Here is a 23,678-nt window from a genome sequence, read left to right as displayed (position 1 = left end):
CCAGAGTGGCTTTTCATTCTATAGGATTCACAGCAGGATTCTATTAGATAGCCAGCTCTCCTAGTGCATGTAAAAGGGGATTCAACAGACAAAAATTCAGCTGTCACGTACCTTTATAGGAAGTCAATAGCTATATACACCTACACGGCCGGACAGACAATATGCGAAGGGTTGTTTGTTTCTATTCCAGTTCCAGAGACCCTGCTGAGCTAAAAGCACAGACTTGCTTTCTCTACAGCCGTCTCCCCACCCAGCTCAAGGAGTCAAAGCAGGGAAGGGGTGGAGTTAAATTCCGCCACCTCGTTTGGAAGCAGAAGCAGAAGCAGGCAAGGACCTAAAAGAAATCAGGCTGGAGGAAACACAAGAAGTGTACCATGTCAGAGCTGGAAACACCCTTACGGATCACCTAATCCAACCCGCGCATTTGACAAAAAGGGAAACAGAGACTCAGAGGCAGGAAGTGACTTGTCCCGAGTCACAGAGTGATTTAGTGGCAGAGAGTGGTGCTGGGACCCAGGGCCCTGTCAAGCAGACCGCCGCTCTCAAATGGAAAAGCTGACTCAAGTGGCGCATAGATTTCTTTCTGCTGCTAGAATTCTGGGACATTGGGCTTGTGGCTGATGCCAGTCGGGAGGAGAAGGGTCATGGAAAATGACCCAGAAGCCCGTGGGCTCACCAAGGCGCCTCTGGCCCACACAAGGCAACTGAGGCGGTGGAGGCCAGGAGACGCTGGTGCCCCTCTTCTGCATCTTCTCTTCCACCTCTAGCTCCTATTTCCTTCACTGCCGACTCAAGCCTGAGCCTCAGCCTGGCCTCTGCTCAAGAGCCCCAGGGCTACCGAACCCAGCCAGCCAGATTCTAGGTGAAATAGCTCCACCTCAGCCAGGGGTGACCCTTGCCCAGGGTGGGTCAACTTTCCCACAAAGGCCTGACAGATTCCCTTCAAATCAGGCCATTTAGAGTTTCCTAGGTGTTCTGGTCATTGTTATCTCCAATCTGTTAAAAAGAGAAAAAAAAAAAAGGTTTACTCACAGGCCTCTGGATGAACGCCCAGCTGTCCTCTGGGGAGCCTGAATTTGCCTCTGCCTCCATCTGGTCTCATTTAAAGGGGATCTGAAAAAACCCAGTTCCTGCCTCAGCGCCAGTGCTCAGAGCTGGGGGCCTCTGCTGCGAAAGGAAACTGAACACGACCTCACACCTCATCAGGGCCGTGAAAGCGCAGAGCTCTGCTCCGGAGAGGGCCCTGGCAGGAGAAACCTGAGCCCTGGGTCCTGTCCCCAAGAAGGCCCGTGAATCTTTCGCCCAGTCACCTTTAAGTGAGTGGAAGGGATGACCCCATTGCAGGGCCAGCGGAGAGCGTGCTGCATAATTCAGCAGATGGCTGCCTCTAATGAGAAGACACTGCAGAAGCGGGAACGTTATCTCCCCCTCCCGAGCATGTGGTCCTTCCCCTGTGCAGGCAGCAGAAGCCTCCTCCTGCCACACCGAGGAGGAAGGGTCTGTGTTTCAAATTTATTCTGCGCGCCTCCTCCAGTTGTTACTTAAAATAATCCATCATTACGTGGCTGGTGGCTCCAAGATTTTTATTTAAAGTATGGGAAAGAAAGAAAGAAAGGAAGGAAGAAAGGAAGGGAGGGAGGGAGGGAGGGGAGGGGAGGAGAGGGAGAGGAGGGGAGGGACGAAGGAAGGAAGGAAGGAAGGAAGGAAGGAAAGGAAGGGAGGGAGGGAGGGAGGGGAGGAGAGGGAGAGGAGGGGAAGGAAGGAAGGAAGGAAGGAAGGAAAGGAAGGAAGGGAGGGAGGAGGAGGGAGGGGAGGGAAGGGAGGGCAAGGAAGGGAGGGAGGGAGGGGAGGGAAGGAAGGGGAAGGAAGGGAGGGAGGGAGGGGAGGGAGGGGAAGGGAGGGAGGGGAGGAAGGAAGGAAGAAAGCCCACATAGCCATGACTGTGCTATCTGGGGTTTAAGCTGAGAATCTTTTTTAACATCAGAGTCTTCAAAGCACCCAAGTATACTCTTCTCAACCTCCATGAGTATACTGAGGTGGGGGTGGGGGGGTCGCAGTGAAAAGAGGGGGAAGAGGGGACATGGCAGGATTTTTATTTCTTGGAAACATGATGAAAAGGCCAGAGTTTTTTTAATATAAAAACGAATCTGAAAAAAAAAAACAACGAATCTGTGTCATCTGGAAGGTGTTTCATTGCTTCATCCACTGACCAGCAGTAACACTTCGGACTAAGTCATTTGGTCTTCCTGAACCCATAAAATGAAAAGAACAGTAATACTCATCCAGGAAGCTGCTGGGGAAAATGAAATCATACAGATGGAAGCGTTTTGAGATCGTTGAAAGAGACATGTTACACTTATCTACGGTATTCTTTTTCTTTCTTTTCTTTTCTCTGTCTCTTTCTTTCTGGAATGTGGTTTTAACATAAATGCAACTGAAAGCGCTCCTCAATTGCGCAGGATAATATAAAACCAAGGCTCTGATAATCCAGAAACCCATGCAAGTCCAGAAATCAGTCCTATTTAGTTCTGGAATACCTTTATCCAGGGGACTTATCTTTCTAATTAGTTTTGCTAAGGCTAATGCAACGGGTTCGCTCCCTTACAGCACAAAAAGGGAGGGGCCATACTAGGTAACAAAGCCAGCAATTAATAGAAAATTTACAGCAGAGACTCTACAAAGTAAATGCTGTGCACATGACTGCAGATCAAAATCTCATTATACTATACAGACAAATCGCTCGGCTGTAATGCAGTTTTGTAATAAGAATGCCGCGAACACTCACATTTCCAGGTTTTAGGATATGAAGAGGAAATGGGGCTTATACCGGCCTCTCACGGGGAAGCTCTGAGAGGGCTGTCGTGTGTGCCGTGGCCACCACTATATCCCCAGCACCTGGCAGAGTCGGTGCCCAATAAACACATGTTGAAGGAATGAATGAAAATAAAAGTGTGTGAATTAACAAATGAAATGTACCCAGCCTGGGAGCAGAAGTGAGATCTCACCCATCTTCACACCTACCCTTTTCCTAGTTAAAACCCTCAGCAAGCCTTTCCTGTCACCCACCGCCCCTGTCCACTGCTGGATCAGGTCCCCTTGTAATGAATTATCCTAGCGGGCAGTAGCACTCCTCTGCAGCACATCACAAAGATAATTATAATTATTTGTGTCTGCCTCCACTACTAGACTGTAAACTCCCTGAGGGCAGGGGCCATGTGCATTTGTGGGGAGGAGGGCGGACATTGTAATTTCCCTCCAACTTTTAATTTTGAAAAGTCTCAAACACACAGAAAAGTTGGAAAATAGTACAATGATCATTCATATACCCACGACCTAGATTCAAGAATTTTTAATATTTGGGGCCATGCAAATTTTCTTCAGTGCTGTATTCACAGTAGAGGTATGTGTGGATATTGGGGTTTTCCTCTCCCTGCTTGGGGCACCATATGACTTTTAGTGCGAGGTGGGGAGATGGCTGAGGCAGGGCACTTCAATGGGAATCAAGGTTAAGTGTCATTTGATAGCAAGACCAGAGTGCAGCCACCTATAGGCGGTTGCCTTGGGATAGCTGCCCCGGGACAGTTGCCCCAGGACCAGCACAGCTAGGGCAGCGTTAGGCCCTGCAAGCTCTTTCTTTAGGGAGAAAGACCATTACCTGGCTGCACCGTGCCTTGCCAAGTTACCTTGGACAAGTCATGGAACCTCTCAGAGTATATATTAACAGCAGCCCAAGCCACCTCACAGGCAGGGGTTGGGGATGGAAACATCCCAAGAATCTTCTATAGTTCTCTAATTATTTCACCGTGTCCACAATTTGCCTCTCCAACTAGACTGCAATAAGCGTAAAAGCCAAGAACTGTGTCTACTACTTTTTTCTGGTATAGTTGACCGGAGCCAGCCGTAGTGCTGGACACTTAGCAGTTAATCAAATAAACACTTGTGGACATGATGAAGAAACAGTTTTGTCCTACAGAATCTTTGTGGTGTTCATTCAGATGGGATGGGATTGTATTATGTACACAAAAGCTGAACTTCCAAGTTGCATGCATGCCCAAATAAGGATCCTATCCAGCAACTCTAAGGTCTGTTTTTGTCACTAATAATGTTACCTTACAAGCCAGTGACCCTCAACTGACTCTGGAAAGGACAGCCCATCCCTCACACACACACCAGAGCACTATTTGCAGGGCACCATGTCTCAGAGCTCATTAAAAAGAACTCCTAAGCCAGGCACACTTAGGTTTAGTCTCCAGTCTTCTTTTCCCAAATCCTGGATACTCGTTCCCAGGAAGAAACAATCAGCAGCCAGACGTCCAAAGGCCTCCTGAGTTAATTCCATCTTCCCCCGGTGAATTACAACTTCTTGCAGACACAAAGGCAGGCAGAGAGACAAATGACACATAAACAAGGGCTTCACTGGCTGGGGGAGGGGGGCATGGAGAGTGACGTCAGTTTTCCCAGAAACCCATTTATCACCATAACAAGGTCTCAAGTGCTCGGGCTGCTCTTTCAGCTTCAGAATCTGGCATACAATTATGTTCTTCATCATACAGTAGGGCAAGGCCCGCCAGAGCAAACTGGAAACAACCAAAGCAAACCAAGTGGCCCTAAATCGCCCCCACCTCCATTTGCAGAACAAAGGGGATCTCTGGGTTGCCGGAGGTGAAACACAACCTTCTGGAATGTTCCCCTTTGCTACATCGGCCCTGCAATCTTAATTCAGGTTAGGGGGACTGGTGAGAGAGTATGGGCAGGTCGATGCAAATTAATTAGCTGACAAGAAAAATCACTAGTGTCCTTCTTGGTCACTAAGGATGGAGCAAGTGTAATCCAGGAGACTAAGTCCTCTACTTAAGGCATGCCATCTCTAAAATGCAGATAATGGAGGAGCAGAAAGGTACTCTGGGAACCCTCAAAACACTAAAGCAATACATATTACAGTGCCAATCTTGGGGAGAAGAGAATTCTCTCAAATTCCATTATCACAGAGCACTGCCTCCCATCTTCTGCTGGTCCTTCCATATCATGACTGCATAAGGAGCTCCATGCTGGGGTCTTTCAGGGGGGTGGGGGAGGTTCCAAAGAAATCACCTTGCCCTTCCAAACAAGAACAAGAGGATGGAATAAATGTATCCATTTCCTGGAGAGGGAATGCTATCAGACTCTGGATTCAGATTTTGAAAACAAATCAGTTTCAATTACACCAAATACCTAGAGGCTATGTATATTTTTTGCACTGAAATTGCATTGCATGGGGTTTAGGGTGTGTGTGTGTGTGTGTGTGGGTGTGTGTGTGTGTGTGTGTGTGTGTGTGTAGTGTCATGGGATCTGACCTTCCTCTACTTCACTCTCCTTCCTCACCTCAGGGTGCTGGTAATTGTGGGCTTCTTAAAATCCCAGATACCCATGGATGAATAGAAAGGCTAGGTTGTTCCCTCAAATGGAATCATCCCCTCCCTTGGCAACGAAACTTCTGGTCTAAAAAAACAAACATGGAGCCCCGGGTCACTTCAGTATAATTTCTCTGCACATCCCAGTCTGGAAAACTTCAGTTCGTTAAATGAAGATTTTTTTTTTCCAGAGTCGGCTGCCAACAAAAAGAGAGAGAGGGCACCGCTTTTGCAAGCGTCGCACTGATTTTCCTCAGTCCCCATAACAAGAAGCCAGCTCCACAGGTTTTGGCACACAAGCCAGTTACACTGAACACGCACCGGAGACAGATCCCCCTGCCCAGAGGCCCGCAAAACCCTGGTCAGGTGCTCAGAAACACGCCAAAGTACGCAGCCAACCACCTACAGGCCAGCGGACTGCACCCCACAAAACGCACAAATGGGACCCAGAGGCACACAGCACAAGCAGACGGCGAGAGAAGCGTCCGGACACAGGGACAAGCACCAGAGAGGCGAGCACACTCCAAGAAACTGGCGGACTCATCTAGGGTCACAGACAAGCCGGGCACCGCCGCCCGCCCGGGGAGGCAGGAGCGCGCGCGCGTGCACTCATACGCACACAGTGATACACACACAGACGCAGTCACATATGTAATGCATATGGAGAAACCCTACCCCAGCCAGTCACCTCCCCGCCCCCCTCACCACTCGCCGCCTCCTGCCCCAGGCTCACCCCAGCCCCGAGCCCCTCTGGCTGAGGAGGCCCGGGTCCCGGCGGGCTGCGGGGCGCAGGGGCGCGGCCCGGCAGCCGGAGGGAGCGAGGCCAGCGTGCCGGGACCCGGAGGGCTTGGCGGCCAGTGCGGCCATTCATTCGGCAACGCCCCAGCGGCGGGGCCGCAGCTGCAGCCAGGGAGGCGGCGGCGCCGACTGCAGCTCTTGGGCAATGCAAGTTCAGTCGCTGGCCCGCAACCCGGACCAGGCCCCCCACCCGCACGCCAGCCACCACGGTTCTGGGGGACGGGAGGCTAGGGGACTGAGTCGCTGACCCCGCGCCTTGGCTCCTGGACGCTGCCCACTGCCCTCCTCGCGGTGGAGGTGGCGGCGGCCAGGTCCCCTCGGCCCTTCCGAGGCCCCCGGCCCCGGCGCTGGCACCCACGCCCCGCACTCACCGCCTGGCGAGCTATATCGGTCGCTGCCATCGCTCCTGCCTCCGCCAGGGCTGCCACCGGCGCCTCCGCAACGGGAGCTTCAGCACGAGCTACAGGAAACCGTTGAGCTCCTCCGACAAAGAGAAAGTGTTACACTTCGGGCGCGACCAAGTCCGGTGGGGGGAGGTGCAAGGGAGGGGCCCCCTCACCGCGGCTCCAACCTCTCCTCTATCGCCCACCCCCTCGGAAGTGGGGTGCGGGAAGGGGGCGGATTTAACGCGCCGCTTCCCTCTCCCGCGAGCCTAGTTCCGGCTCTCCCTGCAGCCTCAGTTGTAGGCCTTTGCGAAGGGGGGCGGGGGCTCCCCTCGGTGACCACGTCCTCTGCCCCCCCCCTCGCCACTGGGCTCCGTGGTACGTCCCGACCTCTGCTGAATTGTCACACACCCCCCTGCTCTCGCCTTACATCCCTGAGTCCCCAGACCCCGGAGGCTGGAAGGGAGCCCCCGCCCTTCGCCCCCGCCGCGCACAACTCGGCGGCTGAGCCCTGCGGTCATCCTCTCCCTCATCCCCGCCCCCTGGACCCCCTCCTCCTCCTCACCGAGATCTCTGGGTGCTTGGAGGGGAGCGCCCGCCGCTGGAGTCTCGCTGCTCCACCACACCTCCCCTCACCTCCCCCATCCCGGCCCGGGAGTGCTGCTGGGGCGGGGGCGAGTTGCGGCACCTGCCGCCCCACGGTGGAGCTTAGAAAGGAGGCGGTTGGGGGGAGCCGCACTGCGGGCCCAGCAGCTGAGCTGTGACCTGCGGAGTCCGAGGCCAGCGGTCTGAGACGAGACGTCCCTTCTGCCCTGGGGTTTCCACGCGGCGGGTGCTGTGGGCTGTCATTTCCGAGCTCACCACCGTTGGGTACTTCATACAAACGGACCCCACGCCTCCTCTCCCCACCGAGCCCTAGACGCTCAGCGTGTGAACGGAGACTCAGACGACTCACTCCCTCGTAGTGCCTGGACCGCCGGGGAGTCTCAGAGGAGGGGCTTGGGGCTGAAGGCTCCCAGCTCAACTGAAGGGGATATTGGGGAGGAGCGCGGAGCTGCCTCCGGTGACTCTGTCCCGCCCCCTGATTTCCCCTTAACCTTGGGTCAGCCCGAGACTAGGCGGCCGCGGCGTGCAGGAGACCTTCCGAAGGCAGAGGCTCTGCCCGCCTGCTTTCCTTTTCCTCCCGGCCCACCGCCACCGCGGGTCCCCTCCCTTGCCCTCGGCACCTCTCCCCGTCTCCGGCCTGTCGCCCCGCACCCCCTCTCCTGGGAGTGGCCCCTTGTTAGCTTCTAGTGACAGGCGAACCCTGGCAGGTTTGGCGTGCCCGAGGCCCGAGCGGGCGGGACAATCCACTCCACTCCACTCCTTAAGAGGACAGGTGCCCTGGTCTCGGAGAGGAACTCAGACCCTCGAGTGGAACCCGGGACCGCGGGGGGACACAGATCCATGGGAGAAAGCTGGGCCCGCGAGGGGGCTGGGATGCAGCGTGGGAAATGGCCCAAGGCGGAGCGGCTGAGGCGGGGGCAGGAGGGAGGAAAGAAGAAAAACGGGAACCAACGAGAGAGAAGGAGAAGGGACCCAACCCAGAGGCCCGTGCGCGCGGGGAGGGGGGAAGGCAGAGAAATTGGGGTGGCCATATGAAGCGCTCCCCTGGCAGTGTTCACCTGCCGGGACAGTGCTGCTCACACTGTCTCAGGGAGCTCTTTACGTGCGTGTGAACCTTGAGAACAAGGACTCCGCAAAATGCGTCCCCCAGTGCCTAGTTCGGGGCCTGGCATCCACCAAGCGCCCAATTAAGCATTTCCCGAACAAGCGGGCAGAGGACTTGGATTGGGAGGAGGGATACAGAAGAAAGAAGAGACACAATCAAGAGGTGACTGTAGGGACAGAAGAGCCAAGTATTGGAGGTGCCAACTGTGCTGGAGACCTAGGAGGCGCCGAAAGAGAAGGGCCTGGCACAATCTGGGACAGTACAGGGGAGTTCTGTAGACAGACAGCGCAGGCCCACAGGGCAGATGGTGGTGGCAGAGAAGAGGGGCGGCTGTTGTCTCCAAGGCCCACCAGGGCGCTGGGGCAGGGCCTGGGCGAGGCGCCAGGCCCTGGATTGGGGTGGCAGCCATGTGCGGGGGCAGGGCTGTATATGAGGAACCGCTGTAAGGTTGGGCCGGGACCGGATGGGGGCGGGGAGTCAGAGGGGACTGGCCGCTTCCAGACTGGGTGTCTGGCAGGGAGACAGGTCTTCCCTGCAAAGGCTGGGGCATGGAGGACGGGGAGGGGCTGGAGCTCATTAGCTCTGACCCGGACGTGGGATCTGGGTGACTGCGGGACGAGAGGCGCACATTTGGAAAGCAGAGCTGAGAGCTGATACCCGGAGCCTCGGCGAGCCGGCGGAGGGCCCAGCAGAGCTGGGCTGGCTGACTGCGGGGCTCCCGGGGAATCCTGCTTGCCCCCAGCAGCACCGCCCTCCCGCCTTAGCGCTCCACGCTCCCCAAAGCTCCGTGCATTTCGGCCCAACGCTGGGGGTACCTTAGCGGGGAACCCTTGGTGCCCCGCCAGTGTGCCCCCCTCTGCCCACCTGTCCCTAGGGACCCTCAGAACCTCGCGGAGGCCTCCGCCTCCAAAACGCTAGACCTCGCAGACTGGAACCAAGTGTGTAACTCAAGTCTCCCTCAACCCCTTGGTCCCTGCAAGACCTGTCACCTGCGTCTGCAAGTGCCTCCCGGGGCTTGGGCTTCCCGGTTTCCGTGGGGTGTGGCTTGCTGTTGATGTGTGAGTAGGCGTGCATTTGTCTGTGTCAGTGTGCGTCAGCTGTGTCTGTGTGTTTCAGTGCATGTCAGTGTGTGTGTGTACGGGCATGTGCTTACTCCTATGTTTGTATTTGTTCTTGTGTACCTGCCAGTGTGTGTGTTTCAGTGAGTGTGTCTGTGTCGATGTGTGTGTGTCAGTGTGAATTTTTGGTGTGTGTTGGTATGTATGAGAATGTGTGCGTGCCAGTATTGTGTGTGTGTTAGTGTGTGCATGTCAATGTGTGTGTCAGTGGCTGTGTGCGTATGTGTAGAGAGGTTTTAGCTCACTGCGTTCTGGGCTTTACATACCTTACCTGACTCAATGCAGGAGGCCAGTAACTGAATGCTGTGGATTATAATACTTATTTAAACAAAGAAGCTTGGAGGGAGGGAGGGGAAAAAATAAAATGAAAACAAAGAAATTTGGAAATTCGCTGGGTTTGTCTTCGGTGCTGGGTCACTTGCCCAGGCACGGGGCAGACACGGGAGGGCCGAGGCAAGAGTCAGTTGCTCCGACCAACTGACGAGTGGTCAGTTGCTTTCTTGCATGTCTGTCCCTGTTGATGAGTGGGACCAAAAGATCCCCTTCCTGAAGAGGCACTGTGGACCCTCAGGCCCTGCCATGAACATGTCTTCATGTTCGATGTGTCCTGGTGGGGTCCCTTGGGCGCAGCACAGTTATCTGGCAGGTGCTCAATGTTTGTTGAGTGAATGAATAAACGGAAGCCTGTAAATGTGGTGTTTTCAGTGTTTCCACTGTCCTTAAGGAAGCTGGAGCAAGCAGCGACTTCCCCAGGCCAGCAGGTGACTGTCATTAATTTGCTAATGTTGTTTGTGGAACCGGACTCCCCGGGGAGGGGAAATGGCCCTCCCTGCTAGATAGGAGGGGGCCTAATTATAGTCAAGCTTTAGCAAAGTCACCCTGACGGCTGGGGCAGGGGGTGCTCAGACTGGATGGGGGAAGGGGACAGGGCAGGGGAGGAGGGCCGTGAAGTGGAGCTAAGAGCTCAGCAAAGGGCTTTGTCCTGAAACTGTGGCTTTATGAAAGGAGAAAGAGGATACTAGAGTTGGTCTAAAGTGGAGACGCTCTGAGAAGCATCTGAAAAGTAAGTTCAGAAAGCTGGAGGAAGAGGACAGGGTGAAGCAGAGGGAAAATGATCTGAGATTAACCAAATGCAGACAGTGCTGATAGAACCAGAAACTCAGTGAAGGGCTGAGTCAGGATGAAGTAAGGATTCCTTTGTGCATCATTACCTGTCGCCCCTGGCTTTACATTATTTTATTCCAGTGCTTCTCAAAATATGTCATTGTCTAGCAGTCTCAGCATCACCTGGGAAGTTAGAAATGCAAATTCTCAGGCCCCAGGCCAGACAGACCTACTGAATCAGAACCTTGAGGACTGGGACCCTTTGAATAAGTAAGTCCTCCAGGGGATTCTAATTTATGCTAAGGTTTGAGAACCACTGGTTTATCTGAAATCTAGCCATGGAGGGATGGGACACAGGACTGGGTAAAGTTTGGCAGGATACTGAGGGAAAATTCTGAAGCCTGGGCTGTAGCGATAATGGCAGATCCTGGTGGATTTCTACCAGTGGGCAGCATGAGAATACAGAGTGCCTAGGGTTGGAGAAGAGGTACCAGAAAGATGGAGAGGGGACCCCTGTAGGGAGCTGGAAGTTTCTAAAGATAAACTTTGCTTCCTTTGAAATTTTACTCTTCATTCCACAAATATGAGCTGCATATCAGCCACTGTGCTCAGTGCCAGAGGACTCAAGAAAAATGGGTGCCAAGCACCTTTGCCATGACCTGAGGGAGCACCCAGGCCAGGTGCCAGATGATGGTTCCACAAACAACCAGTAACGTGATAAGTGATATAATCAGTCAGGAGCAAGACCTTGGAGAGGTGGAGACCCAGAGAGGTGAGGGAAGGCACCTCAAGGCCCATTTGGGGACTTCCATGGTGGTCCAGTGGTTGGGACTCCACGCTTCCGGGGCGTGGGTTCGATCCCTGGTCGGGGAACTAAGCGCCCACATGCCCGTGCGGTGTGGCCAAAAAAAAAAAAAGACCCATTTGGATTGAATCTTGAAGAAAGAGTAGTAGCTTATCTGGCCATCAAGGGGTGGGGGGAACAGTAGAAGAACACTATATGTAAAACCACAGAAGAAAAGGACAGAACATTTAGGGAATTCCAACTCTTGGCCAGAGGGAGTGGTGGAGGAGAGGAGAGCGGTTGTAAATGCGACTGGAAGAGAAGGTGGGGTCAGAGCTGGAAGGGGCACGTTGGTCATATGCCAAAGAGCTTAGCCTTCATGCTCAAGAGTAGGGATTCTCGAGCTGTGCTCTCCAGGGACAACGCCTGCTCATTCTGGAACCAGGCCCGGTGCAAATGAGACGGATGCTCACAGTGAAAAACAAATCAGTTAATGGGTAGAAACTTCTCTATTTTAATTTTTTTAACCATAAAGTTTTGCTCAGTCTTTGACAGATGCTCCTTCTTATCTGCTAGCAAGCAACAAAATGAGTGAACATGTAGCAAAAGAATATTAAAGACAATCCCAGGACTGATTATGCTTAATTCAACAGTTTATTTTTTTTCATGGACATCTGTGCTTGTGGCTATGATTTTGTGTTGCACACACATAATGTAGACGTATTTTCTGCTAGCAGAAGTGTTCTTTTGAAAAGTGTTCTATTTCATATGATGCGATATCCTATATCAATTATTTCCTGGCATTCTAGAAAGACCATCATGACTTCCAACTGCCGTGCCACCTGAACCAGTTGGAGAAACTGTCCATTAGTTGGTGAGGAACCACCGAAGGGTTTTGAGCAGGGGGGCGATATGAATACATTTGCAATTTTGAAAGGTCACTCTGGCTCCAGGTTGGGGAGAAGATTGGAGCAGAGAGCAATTGAAGCGATTAGGACTCAGGAACCAGAACACTGTTGTAGCAGTTCAGGCAAGAAATGATGGTGACAGTGACATGGGACTGGAGTAGCATGGAGGGAACAGAGTCTGCTTTAAAATGGGCCACCCATTAAGGGCCTTGTGTGCCCTGCTAAGGATGCTGAGGTTTCACCCTGTAGGGAATAAAGAGCCTTTGCAGCAGTGTTTCTTGGTGGACGGTACCCGAGCTGCATCAGAATCACCCTTACTGCTTCTTATAGAGGCCAAGGCCTAGACCCCACCACAGACCTGCCGAGACAGAATCTTTGTTTGGTAGAAGTATGGGTGTGTAAGAAGATTTCCAGGTGGTTGTGAGGTGCATCGCAGCTGGAGAACCACCATGTAAAGGTTATTGAGCAGTGACATGGCAGTGAGATCTGTGTTTACACAGCACACTTGAGTCACCACAGAAGAACTCATTGAATGAGGGCAAGACCAAAGACAGGGAGACCAGTTAGGAGGCTACTGCCATAGTCCTAGGCTGGCTTTCTGTGTTGGGCAAGAGCCAGAACTCAAGAGAAGGCTGGGCACACTGCCCATATCAGGGATACTAATTGTCCTTAGACCCTGATTTGTACACATAGACTTAGACAAATGATACAATCTTGTGTTTCCTCAAACAATTCTTTTTTTTTTCTTTTTGGCTGTGCCAGGTCTTAGCCACTGGACCACCAGGGAAGTCCCCCTCAAACAATTCTTGTTCACCACAATTAGTCCTCAGTGGTCTTCCCAGAATCACAGAGTTAGTCTAAGATGTGTAATCATGTCAGATGCGTTGTGTACCTACCAGGGCACTGCACTAGGCACGGGGAGAGGTAGAGAGAAATATGAGGTATGGCTTCTGTTCTGAAGGAAGTTCCTGTCTAACTGGGGAGACGAGATATATATGCACTAAAAGTCAAATAGTAAATAACAAATGTGTCTTAAGGCAGTATCCAATATGAAGCATAGACAATAAATACAATGCTCTATTTCTGTTTTCTTTTTCTTTTGTTTTGTTTTTTGCTGCGCCGTGCGGCTTGCAGGATCTCAGTTCCCCGACCAGGGATCGAACCTGGGCCACGACAGTGAAAGCGCGGAGTCCTAACCACTGGACTGCCAGGGAATTCCCCCAGGGCTCTAGCTCTTAACCTAATGGTGATCACATGGGTGTTTGCTTTATAAATATTGATTTTTGCTTTATCTTTCTGCTTTAGGAACTCTTTGGGATATGTGTTACATTTCACGAGATAAAAGAAGGTTTAAAAAGACAATAAGTTCTGTGAGTTGAATGACATTCACCCACAGCCCCTAGACATGGTACAGAATCTAGAGAAAGAAGGTCTCTACCCAGTGACCCTGCAGTCTTCCACAGATGAGCCACCAGCACTGTGAAAGGATTGAAATGAGCCACATAGATGGAATCAAGATGGTAACGACACTCAGTGAGATACTGGCCTCACCATCACCACCATTAGTCATCAGTTAAGGTGAAGTCTTTTTTCATCAATCTGTCAATGCTTTGCATTTAGGTATTGATTTAGCTTTGCATTCATATACATGTGCACATGGAGGCGTGTGCTCACGTACATGTGCGCGCACACACACACACACACACACGCACAGCGTCTTATTCCAAAACAGATTTTATGGATCAATAAACTGGGAATAGAACATCGGTATCAAAAAGGAGAATTCAGATATGCTGAATCTAGTGGGTTGATATAATTGCCATGATTAAGCTTTAAATAGGATTCTTAGCTTCTTGGAAGATATAACAAAAGGAGAAATACTAGCTGGCTTAGTTTTACGTATTTTCTGTACACAGGGATCCCTGATTCATGAATCTCACAAATATTAATAGATAACCCACTGTGTGCCAAGTCTTAGACTAGGTGCTGGAGATCATTGGTGAGTAAAAACAAACTTGGTCCTGGCCTTCATGGAGCTTATGATCTAGTAGGGAGGACAGACAAACATCAAATAATCACACACATAAAATGAAGAAATAAAACTGCAGTAAGAGCAATTAAGGACATACTTATTGGGGGGGCGGTGCAGATTTGACTTAGTCTAGCTTGTCAGTGTAGGAGGCTTCGTGGAGGAAGTGATGTTTAAATCGAGATCTGCGGATTAAATAAGAGTCAGCTAGGTGAAGGGAGGACGGGAGTGAGAAGGGCATTCCAGGCAAAGGAAAGAGCATGTTCGAAGGCTCTGTTCAAGAAGCGGAAAGGAAAAAAAAAAAAAGAAGCGGAAAGGAAGCTGGTGTTCCTGGAGTACAGACAGACTGGAGGGGAATGAAATGAGGCTGCAGACATAGGCACAGAGCCAGATAATCAGGGCCCTTGGCCATTGTACAGAGCTGTTTGGACTTTTTTACCCTAAGCAATGGGAGCCACTGAGGAGTTTGTGACAGGAGTGTGGCATGATCAGACTCGTGTTTTGAAAAGTTCCTTGGCTTCAGTATGCAGAGCATATTGAAGAGAAGAAAATGGAGGCAGAAAACCAGTTAGGGGAATTCCTTGGCAGTCCTGGTTAGGACTCGGAGCTTCCACTGCAGGGGCACAGGTTCGATCCCTGGTCTGGGAATTAAGATCCCACATGCTGCACGGCACGGCCAAAAAAAGAAAGAAAGAAAAAAAGAAAAAACCGTTAGGAGGCTCTTTTAGTCTTCCAGCTGAAAGATCATGGAGGCTTGTACTAGGGCAGTAGAAGTAGAGATGGAGAGAAGAGAACTTATTGGGGAGCTATTTAGAAGGTAAAGACAACCCAGATTTGGTGATGTGGGAGACGAGGAAGACAGATATGCCGAAGTTGACTCTTAAGTTTCTGACTTATATGGTCCTGCAATTCGTTGAAATGGGGAACACTGGAGAACCTCAGGTTCGAGGAAGAGAGAGAAAGTCTTTGGCTCCAGTTTGGGATTAGCTTGAGTTTGAGATGCTTTTGAGACATTGAAGGGGAAGATGTCGAGTAGGCAACTGGAGCTCCCAGAAGAGGGACCAGGACCAGAGCTATAAATCTAGAAGTCATTGGTGTATAGGTAGTGTGTAAAGCCATGGGAATAAATGAAATGACCTAGGGAGAAAGTAAAGAAAGGACCAAGACTGATCCCTGAAAAACACCAGCATTTCGAGAAGAAGAACCTGAGAAGGGAACTGCAAAGGAGAAACTAGAGAGGTTGGAGGTAAACCAGGATCATGGGCTGCCGAAGCCCAAGGACAAGAGGATTTCAAGAAGGTCGTCAACAGAATTGAATACTGCCAAGAGGTCAAAGGAAGTAAGGGAAAACTGTTCACAGACTTTAGGGTCCATGGAGGTCATTGAGCTCAACAAGAGCTGTTTCAGGGGAGACATGGTGGCAAAAAATGGCTTGAGCGTGTGGAAGAACGATTGGGAAATGACTAAATGGATTCAGGAAATATAGTCAGTTATTTGGGGAAGTTTGGCTGTGAAGGAAAACAGAGATGGTAGCTAGAGAAGGATGTGGGAGGTTGGAATTTCTTTAAAGATGGCAGAAAAGACCTGCGAAGGTTTGAATGTTGTTGGAAAGGATCCAGGTGAGAGAGTGATAGAAGATGTGCAGTAATGTGCTGCTAAATGTTTGACAGCTGGTTCTCTGAGAAGGAAAAAAAAGAAAAAAGCAACCCTGATATGCAGCATTTGCTTATTTCCGTGGTGTAAATATTCTCACCACAACTGATTTCAAGCTCTCAATGTGAGTGCGTTCTCAAGCCCTGCAAGTAGGCTCCAGCACACCACCAACGGCAGAAAGCATTGAAATATTTATCAGTTACCTTTTTCTTTTGTCAATTTCTTGTACGTGTCCTTTGCCTGCTTTTATACTGGAACACTTTTTTCCTTGTTAATTCATATGAGCTCTTTATATATATGGATATTAACACTGTCATTTATTTATAGCAGACTTTTGTGGAAAGAAGTTTAAAATATTTGTACAGTCAAAATCTATCAGTATTTCCCTTTATGATTTTTTCCCTTGGTGTTCTGCCCTTCTTTGTGAATTAGTAAATTGGCCCTCTGCTTTGATTTATGTGAAATTGGCTCTCATGAACTAGCTTTCCTGAGGCTGAGGTGTTTTAAATCTCAAAGGTGATGAACAGACTGTGGCTCTTAGTGAATCCACCAAGGTACTAACCATCTTGTGAGTTCTTCTGGTGGCCAGGTAACACCTCTAACCTCATCTTTTCAATTCCTTATTTCAGATATCATACTAAGACAGAAGGCACTTGCCAAGAGCCTGCCCTCTCTTTTAAAATTTCTACTCCAATCATTTGAATCTGCGTTTCAATCACCTGCACAGATATTCTCCCTACCATGGCAAATAAGACATTCAGGGACTTTTAGTAAGCTAGTGACATGATTCTATCATCACCTGCCGAGAAGGACCTCAAGAGATAATCAGACCTAGTATTTTGCTCCTAATAGAAGTAAGTAAAGTAAAATTGTAACCATTGACTTTAGCACATATTTTCCATACTCAACTGGTCAATATTAAATAACTTGATAAAGTAGATTCATTCACCTCAGGCCATATTGACTTGCAGCTAATTCAACCAAGCTCATGGGTAATTCATGTTACTTAAAATCAGACATCCCATAGTGTCAATCACCAGCTGCAGGATCAAGTCAAGGATACGGCCAGGGCTTCCCTGGTGGCGCAGTGGTTGAGAGTCCGCCTGCCGATACAGGGGACACGGGTTCGTGCCCCGGTCCGGGAACATCCCACATGCCGTGGAGCGGCTGGGCCCGTGAGCCACGGCTGCTGGCCCTGTGCATCCGGAGCCTGTGCTCCTCAATGGGAGAGGCCACAACAGTGAGAGGCCCGTGTACCGCAAGAAAAGAAAAAAAAATGGATACGGCCAGGGTTTCCAGGGTTGGGAAGCCAGTGGAATGAATTCACTTATTTGTTTATTCAATAAAGGTTTACAGAGCACTGTACATAACGCTGGGGATACAGCAGTGAACAAGTGCTATTATGGAACTTACAGTCTAGGTGGGCGTGGAGGGAAAGACATACAGGCTATTATAATACAACGTGATAAAGAGAACCACTGGATGCTACGGGGCCCTCAGGGGATGGGGACCTAATTCTGGTAATTAAGTAAGGCTTTCCAGAGGTAGTGATAACTAAGTTGAGGCCTGAATGGCAGTAGGAGTTGGGCGAACAAGACAAAGGCAATGATCATCTCATCAAGCTGAGATCTAAGAAGAAAACACTAGTAACCAGAAATGGGTGGAGAAATGCCAGATGGTCAGCAAAGGTTCAGAGGTGGGTTCCAGTGGTGTGAGTCCATTATCTTGAGCTAGAGTCAAAAACCAAGGGTGGGGCTTCCCTGGTGGTACAGTCGTTAAGAATCTGCCTGCTAATGCAGGGGACACGGGTTTGAGCCCTGGTCTGGGAAGATCCCACATGCCGCGGAGCAACTAAGCCCGTGCGCCACAACTACGGAGCCTGCGCACCTAGAGCCCGTGCTCCGCAACAAGGGAAGCCGCCGCAATGAGAAGCCCGCGCACCACAACGAAGAGTAGTCCCTGCTCACCACAAGTAGAGAAAGCCCGCATGCAGCAACAAAGACCCAATGCAGCCAAAAATAAATAAATTAGATTAATTAATTAAAAAAAAAAAACAAGGGTGAGCATGGATGTGTATATTGCAGGTGGGGGAGTAGGTTCCAGAATTAAGAACCTTTCATTCTCCTGCAGAGACATGGGGCGTGGGGACTTTGAAGAGCAAGTACTTTAAACAAAATATTTAGTTGTTTATTTGGTTGCACTGGGTCTTAGTTGCGGCACGCGGGCTCTTTAGCTGCGGCATGCATGTGGGATCTAGTTCACTGACCAGGGATCAAACCCAGGCCCCCTGTATTGGGAGCTCGGAGTCTTAACCACTGTGCCACCAGGGAAGTCCCAGCAAGTACTTTTTAAAGTAAGCAAACAACAAGGTCCTACTGTATAGCACAGGGAACTATATTCGGTATCCTGTGACAAACCATAATGGAAAAGAATATGAAAAAGAATATGTATATGTATAACTGAGTCACTGCTGTACAGAAGAAATTAACACAACATTGTAAATCAGCTATACTTCAATAAAATTTGAAAAAAAAGTAAGCAAGGCAAAAATAAGCATGCCTCAAGTGCAGGTAAGATCTTAGCAGAAAGGACAAACACCCTTTCTGGAAGCTTGCTTTTATATGGAATGCCCCATTCCCACTCCTTGGAGGGGACATATTTGACCTTTGCTGAGCTGGAATAGTACAGAGGTTCTGCTAGGATTATGGCAGGTTATTGATTAATGTCATGCTCCATATTGTAGAACTCAGGGACAGAACGCAGTGTTTTTTGACATGTTGGCAAATAGTCAAAGTAGCTTCCTGAGGAAGATCTGGGCTTCACTATAAGTAGCTTCATGGCCCACCTCCAGAAGGCATATGACCTTCCATTTAGGTGAGACCAGAGGTCGAGCTTCTCAATTTTCGTAACAGAATATCTACCAACCACCTCCTCTATAGGTTTCCAAAATAAATGGATCAGTCCTCCATAAACAACAGAGAGAAAATACTAGCTAAGCCATTATCAGAGATGACAGGTTTAAATGGCCTGCCATGCAGTTCTTCTTTTAAAATTAATTAATTAATTATTTATTTAGCTGTGTCGGGTCTTAGCTGCCATGCATGGGCTCTTCATTGTGGCACGCAGGCTCACTAGTTGTGGCTTGCTGGCTTAGTTGCCCCTCGGCATGTGGGATCTTAGTTCCCCAACCAGGGATCAAACCCAGATCCTCTGCATTGGAAGGTGGATTCTTAACCACTGGCCCGCCAGGGAAGTCCCCTGCCATGTAGTTCTGATCACAAATCTAGATAAGAGAACTGAAATTTTAGGGAAGTTTGCTTGGGTTGTGGCATCCACATTTTTTCCATTGTAGGTCACATGATAAAAGATGGAGATATGTACAGGCTGCATACATTGATAGTAATAGTGAAATATGGCTTGTTGGCTGGTCAACTATATGGACTGTAGAGACAGTAATACAAAAGCATCCCCCAAAAGTTTAACCAACTGTATTCATTCAAAAGCGCACATTTGTAAGTCTGTTGGTCGTTGGTCAGTTTTGATTGATTCAATAATAAGAGTAGAACACTGACACTTAACAAAATGACCTGGAACAGTGAGACCTAATTCAGTCTGGGGCTGTCTTATGCTGACTTCAGAGACAGACTCCTGATGCGGGCTTCAATTTTGGCAGTTTTAAGAAAGAGAACACACTCTAAGCTGCATCAGGAGGACCTTACTTAACCTTGTCTAGAGCTTGGCCATCCAACCTAAGACGTTGGGATAATGTTCACCTGCAAAATTCTGGGTGAATCCAGTTCACTGAGCTGAACGTTGACACACACTAGTAGTGGGTTTGAAAATTTAGTTGTAAGCAAAGTATAAATGAATAAATGACAACCTAATACTGCCTGTACTCCCAAGACAGTCATAAAATTGTCTTTTAAAGTATATTTTGGGGCTTCCAGGGTGGCGCAGTGGTTAAGAATCCACCTGCCAATGCAGGGGACACGGGTTTGAGCCCTGGTCAAGGAAGATCCCACATGCTGCGAAGCAACTAAGCCCGTGCGCCACAACTACTGAGCCTGTACTCTAGAGCCCGTGCGCCACAACTACTGAAGCTCGTGCGCCTAGACCCCGTGCTCTGCAACAAGAGAAGCCACTGCAATGAGAAGCCTGCTCACCGCAACAAAGAGTAGCCCCCGCTCGCCACAACTAGAGAAAGCCCGCGCACAGCAACGAAGACCCAATGCAGCCATAAATAAATAAATACATAAAATTGTAAAAAATAAAGTATATTTTGTTTGTTTATGAAATTAAAGGATTGTGTGTGCTCACCAAAACCTATGAACCTGATGGATTGTGTGGTGTGTGAATTATATCTCATTAAAATTATTACACTAGGGCTTCCCTGGTGGCGCAGTGGTTGACAGTCCGCCTGCCGATGCAGGAGACACGAGTTCATGCCCTGGTCCGGGAAGATCCCGCATGCCGCGGAACGGCTGGGCCCGTGAGCCATGGCCGCTGAGCCTGCGCGTCCGGAGCCTGTGCTCCGCGACGGGAGAGGCCACAACAGTGAGAGGCCCGCGTACCACAAAAAAAAAAAAAAACCAAAAAACAAAAACTATTATACTAGAGGGACTTCCCTGGCAGTCCAGTGGTTAAGACTCCGTGCTTCCACTGTAGGGGGCACGGGTTTGATCCCTGATCAGGGAACTGGGATTCCTCATGCTGCGTGGCATTGGCCAGGAAAAAAACCTATTATACTAGAGAAAAATAAAACCTATCAGCCTCTTCTGACCACCTCACCACTGTGCCTTAAACTCCCCTGGGCCCTCTGCATCCTACCGGGCTACGCGAAATACAGGACAATCAATAATTCCTGGCACCGGCCAAGCATGGCCCAGGCCTGGAAGCTGCCTCTGACCCTGCTGTTATTGCTCTTGCTGTTTTGGCTTACAGATGCCTGACTCTGCGTATCTGGACTAAGGTAAGAGGCTCCTTCCTCCATTCCTGGGTTCTCAGGATCCTGTGGTCTAAACTCTCCTCTGCACCCCTCCCCTTGCACCCAGGGAAGGGATCTTCGCACAATGGTGACTTATTTTCCACCAATATAGTGCAGAACTCTTCAAAATCTATGAATGCCTTGAACTCAAGAAGGCTCAGCGATGGAAAATGAGGGATTTCCAGTCACCATCTGCCCAATCCACATGTCCAGTTGGAGTCTGCATTTCCTTGAACAAATCAACAGAGCTTTTGTTTGTCCCCTGCAGTTTCAAGTTCAATGTGCTCAGATGTCTTGTCACATCCATAAGAAAATATAAGCTTGTGAATCACTGGAAGTCTAACAAATTGGACTTGGGGACTCATTCCAAAAAGTCCTTGATTGGAGATGGCAGCTCAGTAAATCTCCATACTTGGGATCAATCTCTTCTAAACAGCTCCTAAACTGCTCATGATTAAAGGCGTGAGCACAGAGGAAATTCATAATCTTCATTGCTCTCTCCATCCCACCATGTGGTAAACTGGACTTGCAAAATTCATGGCATGAGGTATGAGGCAATGACAGCTGGGCCCCCAAATTTCTCTTGGCTTGAATACATTGTTTAAATCTTATTTGCCTTTCAAAGCAGGCGCTCCATGTATAACAAGTGAATTTTTCCATGTTTAGAACTTTTTAAAGTCCTTTAAAAAAGCTGGTTAGGGGCTTCCCTGGTGGCGCAGTGGTTGAGAATCTGCCTGCCAATGCAGGGGACACGGGTTCGAGCCCTGGTCTCGGAGGATCCCACATGCTGCAGAGCAACTAGGCCCGTGAGCCACAACTGCTGAGCCTGCGTGTCTGGAGCCTGTGCTCCGCAACAAGAGAGGCCGCGATAGTGAGAGGCCCACGCACCGCGATGAAGAGTGGCCCCCGCTTGCCGCAACTAGAGAAAGCCCTCGCACAGAAACGAAGACCCAACACAGCCATGAATAAATAAATAAATAAAAATTAAAAAAAAAAGTTAATACTTAAAAAAAAAAAAAAGCTGGTTGGGACCTCCTAATTCATGTGCGTTGGCCTTAAAAACAAAGCATGGGGACTTCCCTCCCAGTCCAGTGGGAGCATGGGTTCGACTCCTGGTCGGGGAATTAGATACCACGTGCTGCAACTAAGAAGTCCGCATGCTGCAACGAAGACCCAACACAGCCAAAATAAATAAATTTTAAAAAAGCGTGGACCTTGGGGCCAGACCCTTTAGATTTAAATCTCAGTATGTCTCTTGCTAGCTATATGTCTTAGGCAAAATGCTTAACCTCTCTGTGCCCCAATTTCTTCTTTCCCTGTAAAATTCAGGTGATGATAATAAGATTACCTATGTTAGGGGGTTATTATGAGGATGAAATATGTTAAAATTTATAAAATGCTTAGAACAGTACTGACATATAATAAAAGCCGTTAAGTATTAGTTATTAAGTAAATTAGATTAGTTAATTTAGCTAAAAATCTCAGGCAGGCACAAACAACAACTCCCCCTTTCCCAGGCCATGTTTGGGTCTGCAAGCTTCGTGTCAGACACCTTGGATGTCCATTCACTCTCCTGGGTACTCTAAGTCCTCTTCTTCAGTCAAATTAGAGCACTTGAAACCTGTGTATTTGGTCACCTTTGCAGGATCACTTTCCCTGAGTTTTACTTCTAATGCTATACCTTCCACTTTTTTTTCTTTTTTTTTTTTTTGCGGTACGCGGGCCTCTCACTGTTGTGGCCTCTCCCGTTGCGGAGCACAGGCTCCGGATGCGCAGGCTCAGCGGCCATGGCTCACGGGCCCAGCCGCTCCATGGCATGTGGGATCTTCCCAGACCGGGGCACGAACCCGTGTCCCCTGCATTGGCAGGCGGACTCTCAACAACTGCGCCACCAGGGAAGGCCATATACCTTCCACTTTTGATCATTACAATAAAGAGTCATGTAAAATGCTTTTTTGCTGACTATTAAAAAATATTGTTAAGGACAGTATCCAATATAGTACATATTTGCACCTCCAGCCCAAACTGTCCAGCTCCAGCCTCATGTATGCAGGTGCCCGTCTGGCATTGCCACTTAGATATTTCAAAAGAAACAGACTCAACAAATTCAAGAACAAACACATCATCTCCTCCCTGCTCTTGACCCTCAACCTGATTTTCATCAGTGTCCCACCTCTCAGAGCATGGTACCACCATTTAGCCTGTCACACAGATCAGAATCATAGGAGTCATCCTTTTTTTTTTTTAGTACAAAACAATAACTTTTTATTTGTTCACAGTTAAACACAAGCAACTGCCTTGACATTTTAGAACATTCTAAGAAGGACAGCAAACCCTTTTGATTCCAATTCCCATTCACTAAGTTTGTATCGTTATATTATAAATGTAAATTTATTATTAATGGCACAAGTAACACATGAATCCATTCTTTTTTTCTTTTAAATTAATTTTTATTGGAGTACAGTTGATTTACACTGTTGTGTTAGTTTCTGCTGTACAGCAAAGTGAATCAGTTATACATATACATATATCCACTCTCTTTTAGATTCTTTTCCCATATAGGTCATTACAGAGTATTGAGTAGATTTCCCTGTGCTATACAGTAGGTCCTTATTAGTGATCTATTTTATATATAGTAGTGTGTATATGTCAATCCCAATCTCCCTATTTATCCCTCCTCCCCCTTCCCCCTTGGTAACCATAAGTGTGCTTTCTACATCTGTGACTCTGTTTCTGTTTTGTAGACAGGTTCATTTGTAGCCTTTTTTAAAGATTCCACATATAAGTGATATCATATGATATTTGTCTTTGTCTGA

General features: G+C 49.0%; 1 protein-coding gene across 5 annotated transcripts in view; it reads right to left on the bottom strand.

Annotated features, from left to right (window-relative positions):
* The window catches only part of SEPTIN6 (septin 6), a 66,727-nt gene extending 60,066 nt beyond the window's left edge, over window positions 1-6,661 (bottom strand). For 4 of the 5 annotated variants that reach the window (XM_060002805.1, XM_060002804.1, XM_060002806.1 and 1 more), the window contains exon 1: window positions 6,560-6,661. In XM_060002805.1, the coding sequence (XP_059858788.1) occupies window positions 6,560-6,589 (30 nt within the window). In that variant the 5' untranslated portion in view covers window positions 6,590-6,661. Of the gene's footprint in view, window positions 1-1,032; window positions 1,093-6,559 lie in introns of those variants that run through there. The other variant, XM_060002808.1, reaches the window with a different exon arrangement.
* Window positions 6,662-23,678: the final 17,017 nt, after the last annotated feature.

This window comes from Delphinus delphis, chromosome X, assembly GCF_949987515.2.
Source record: "Delphinus delphis chromosome X, mDelDel1.2, whole genome shotgun sequence".
Lineage (NCBI taxonomy): Eukaryota > Metazoa > Chordata > Mammalia > Artiodactyla > Delphinidae > Delphinus > Delphinus delphis.
The sequence above is the reverse complement of the archived record's forward strand: the minus strand, read 5'-3'. Positions and strand labels throughout refer to the sequence as shown.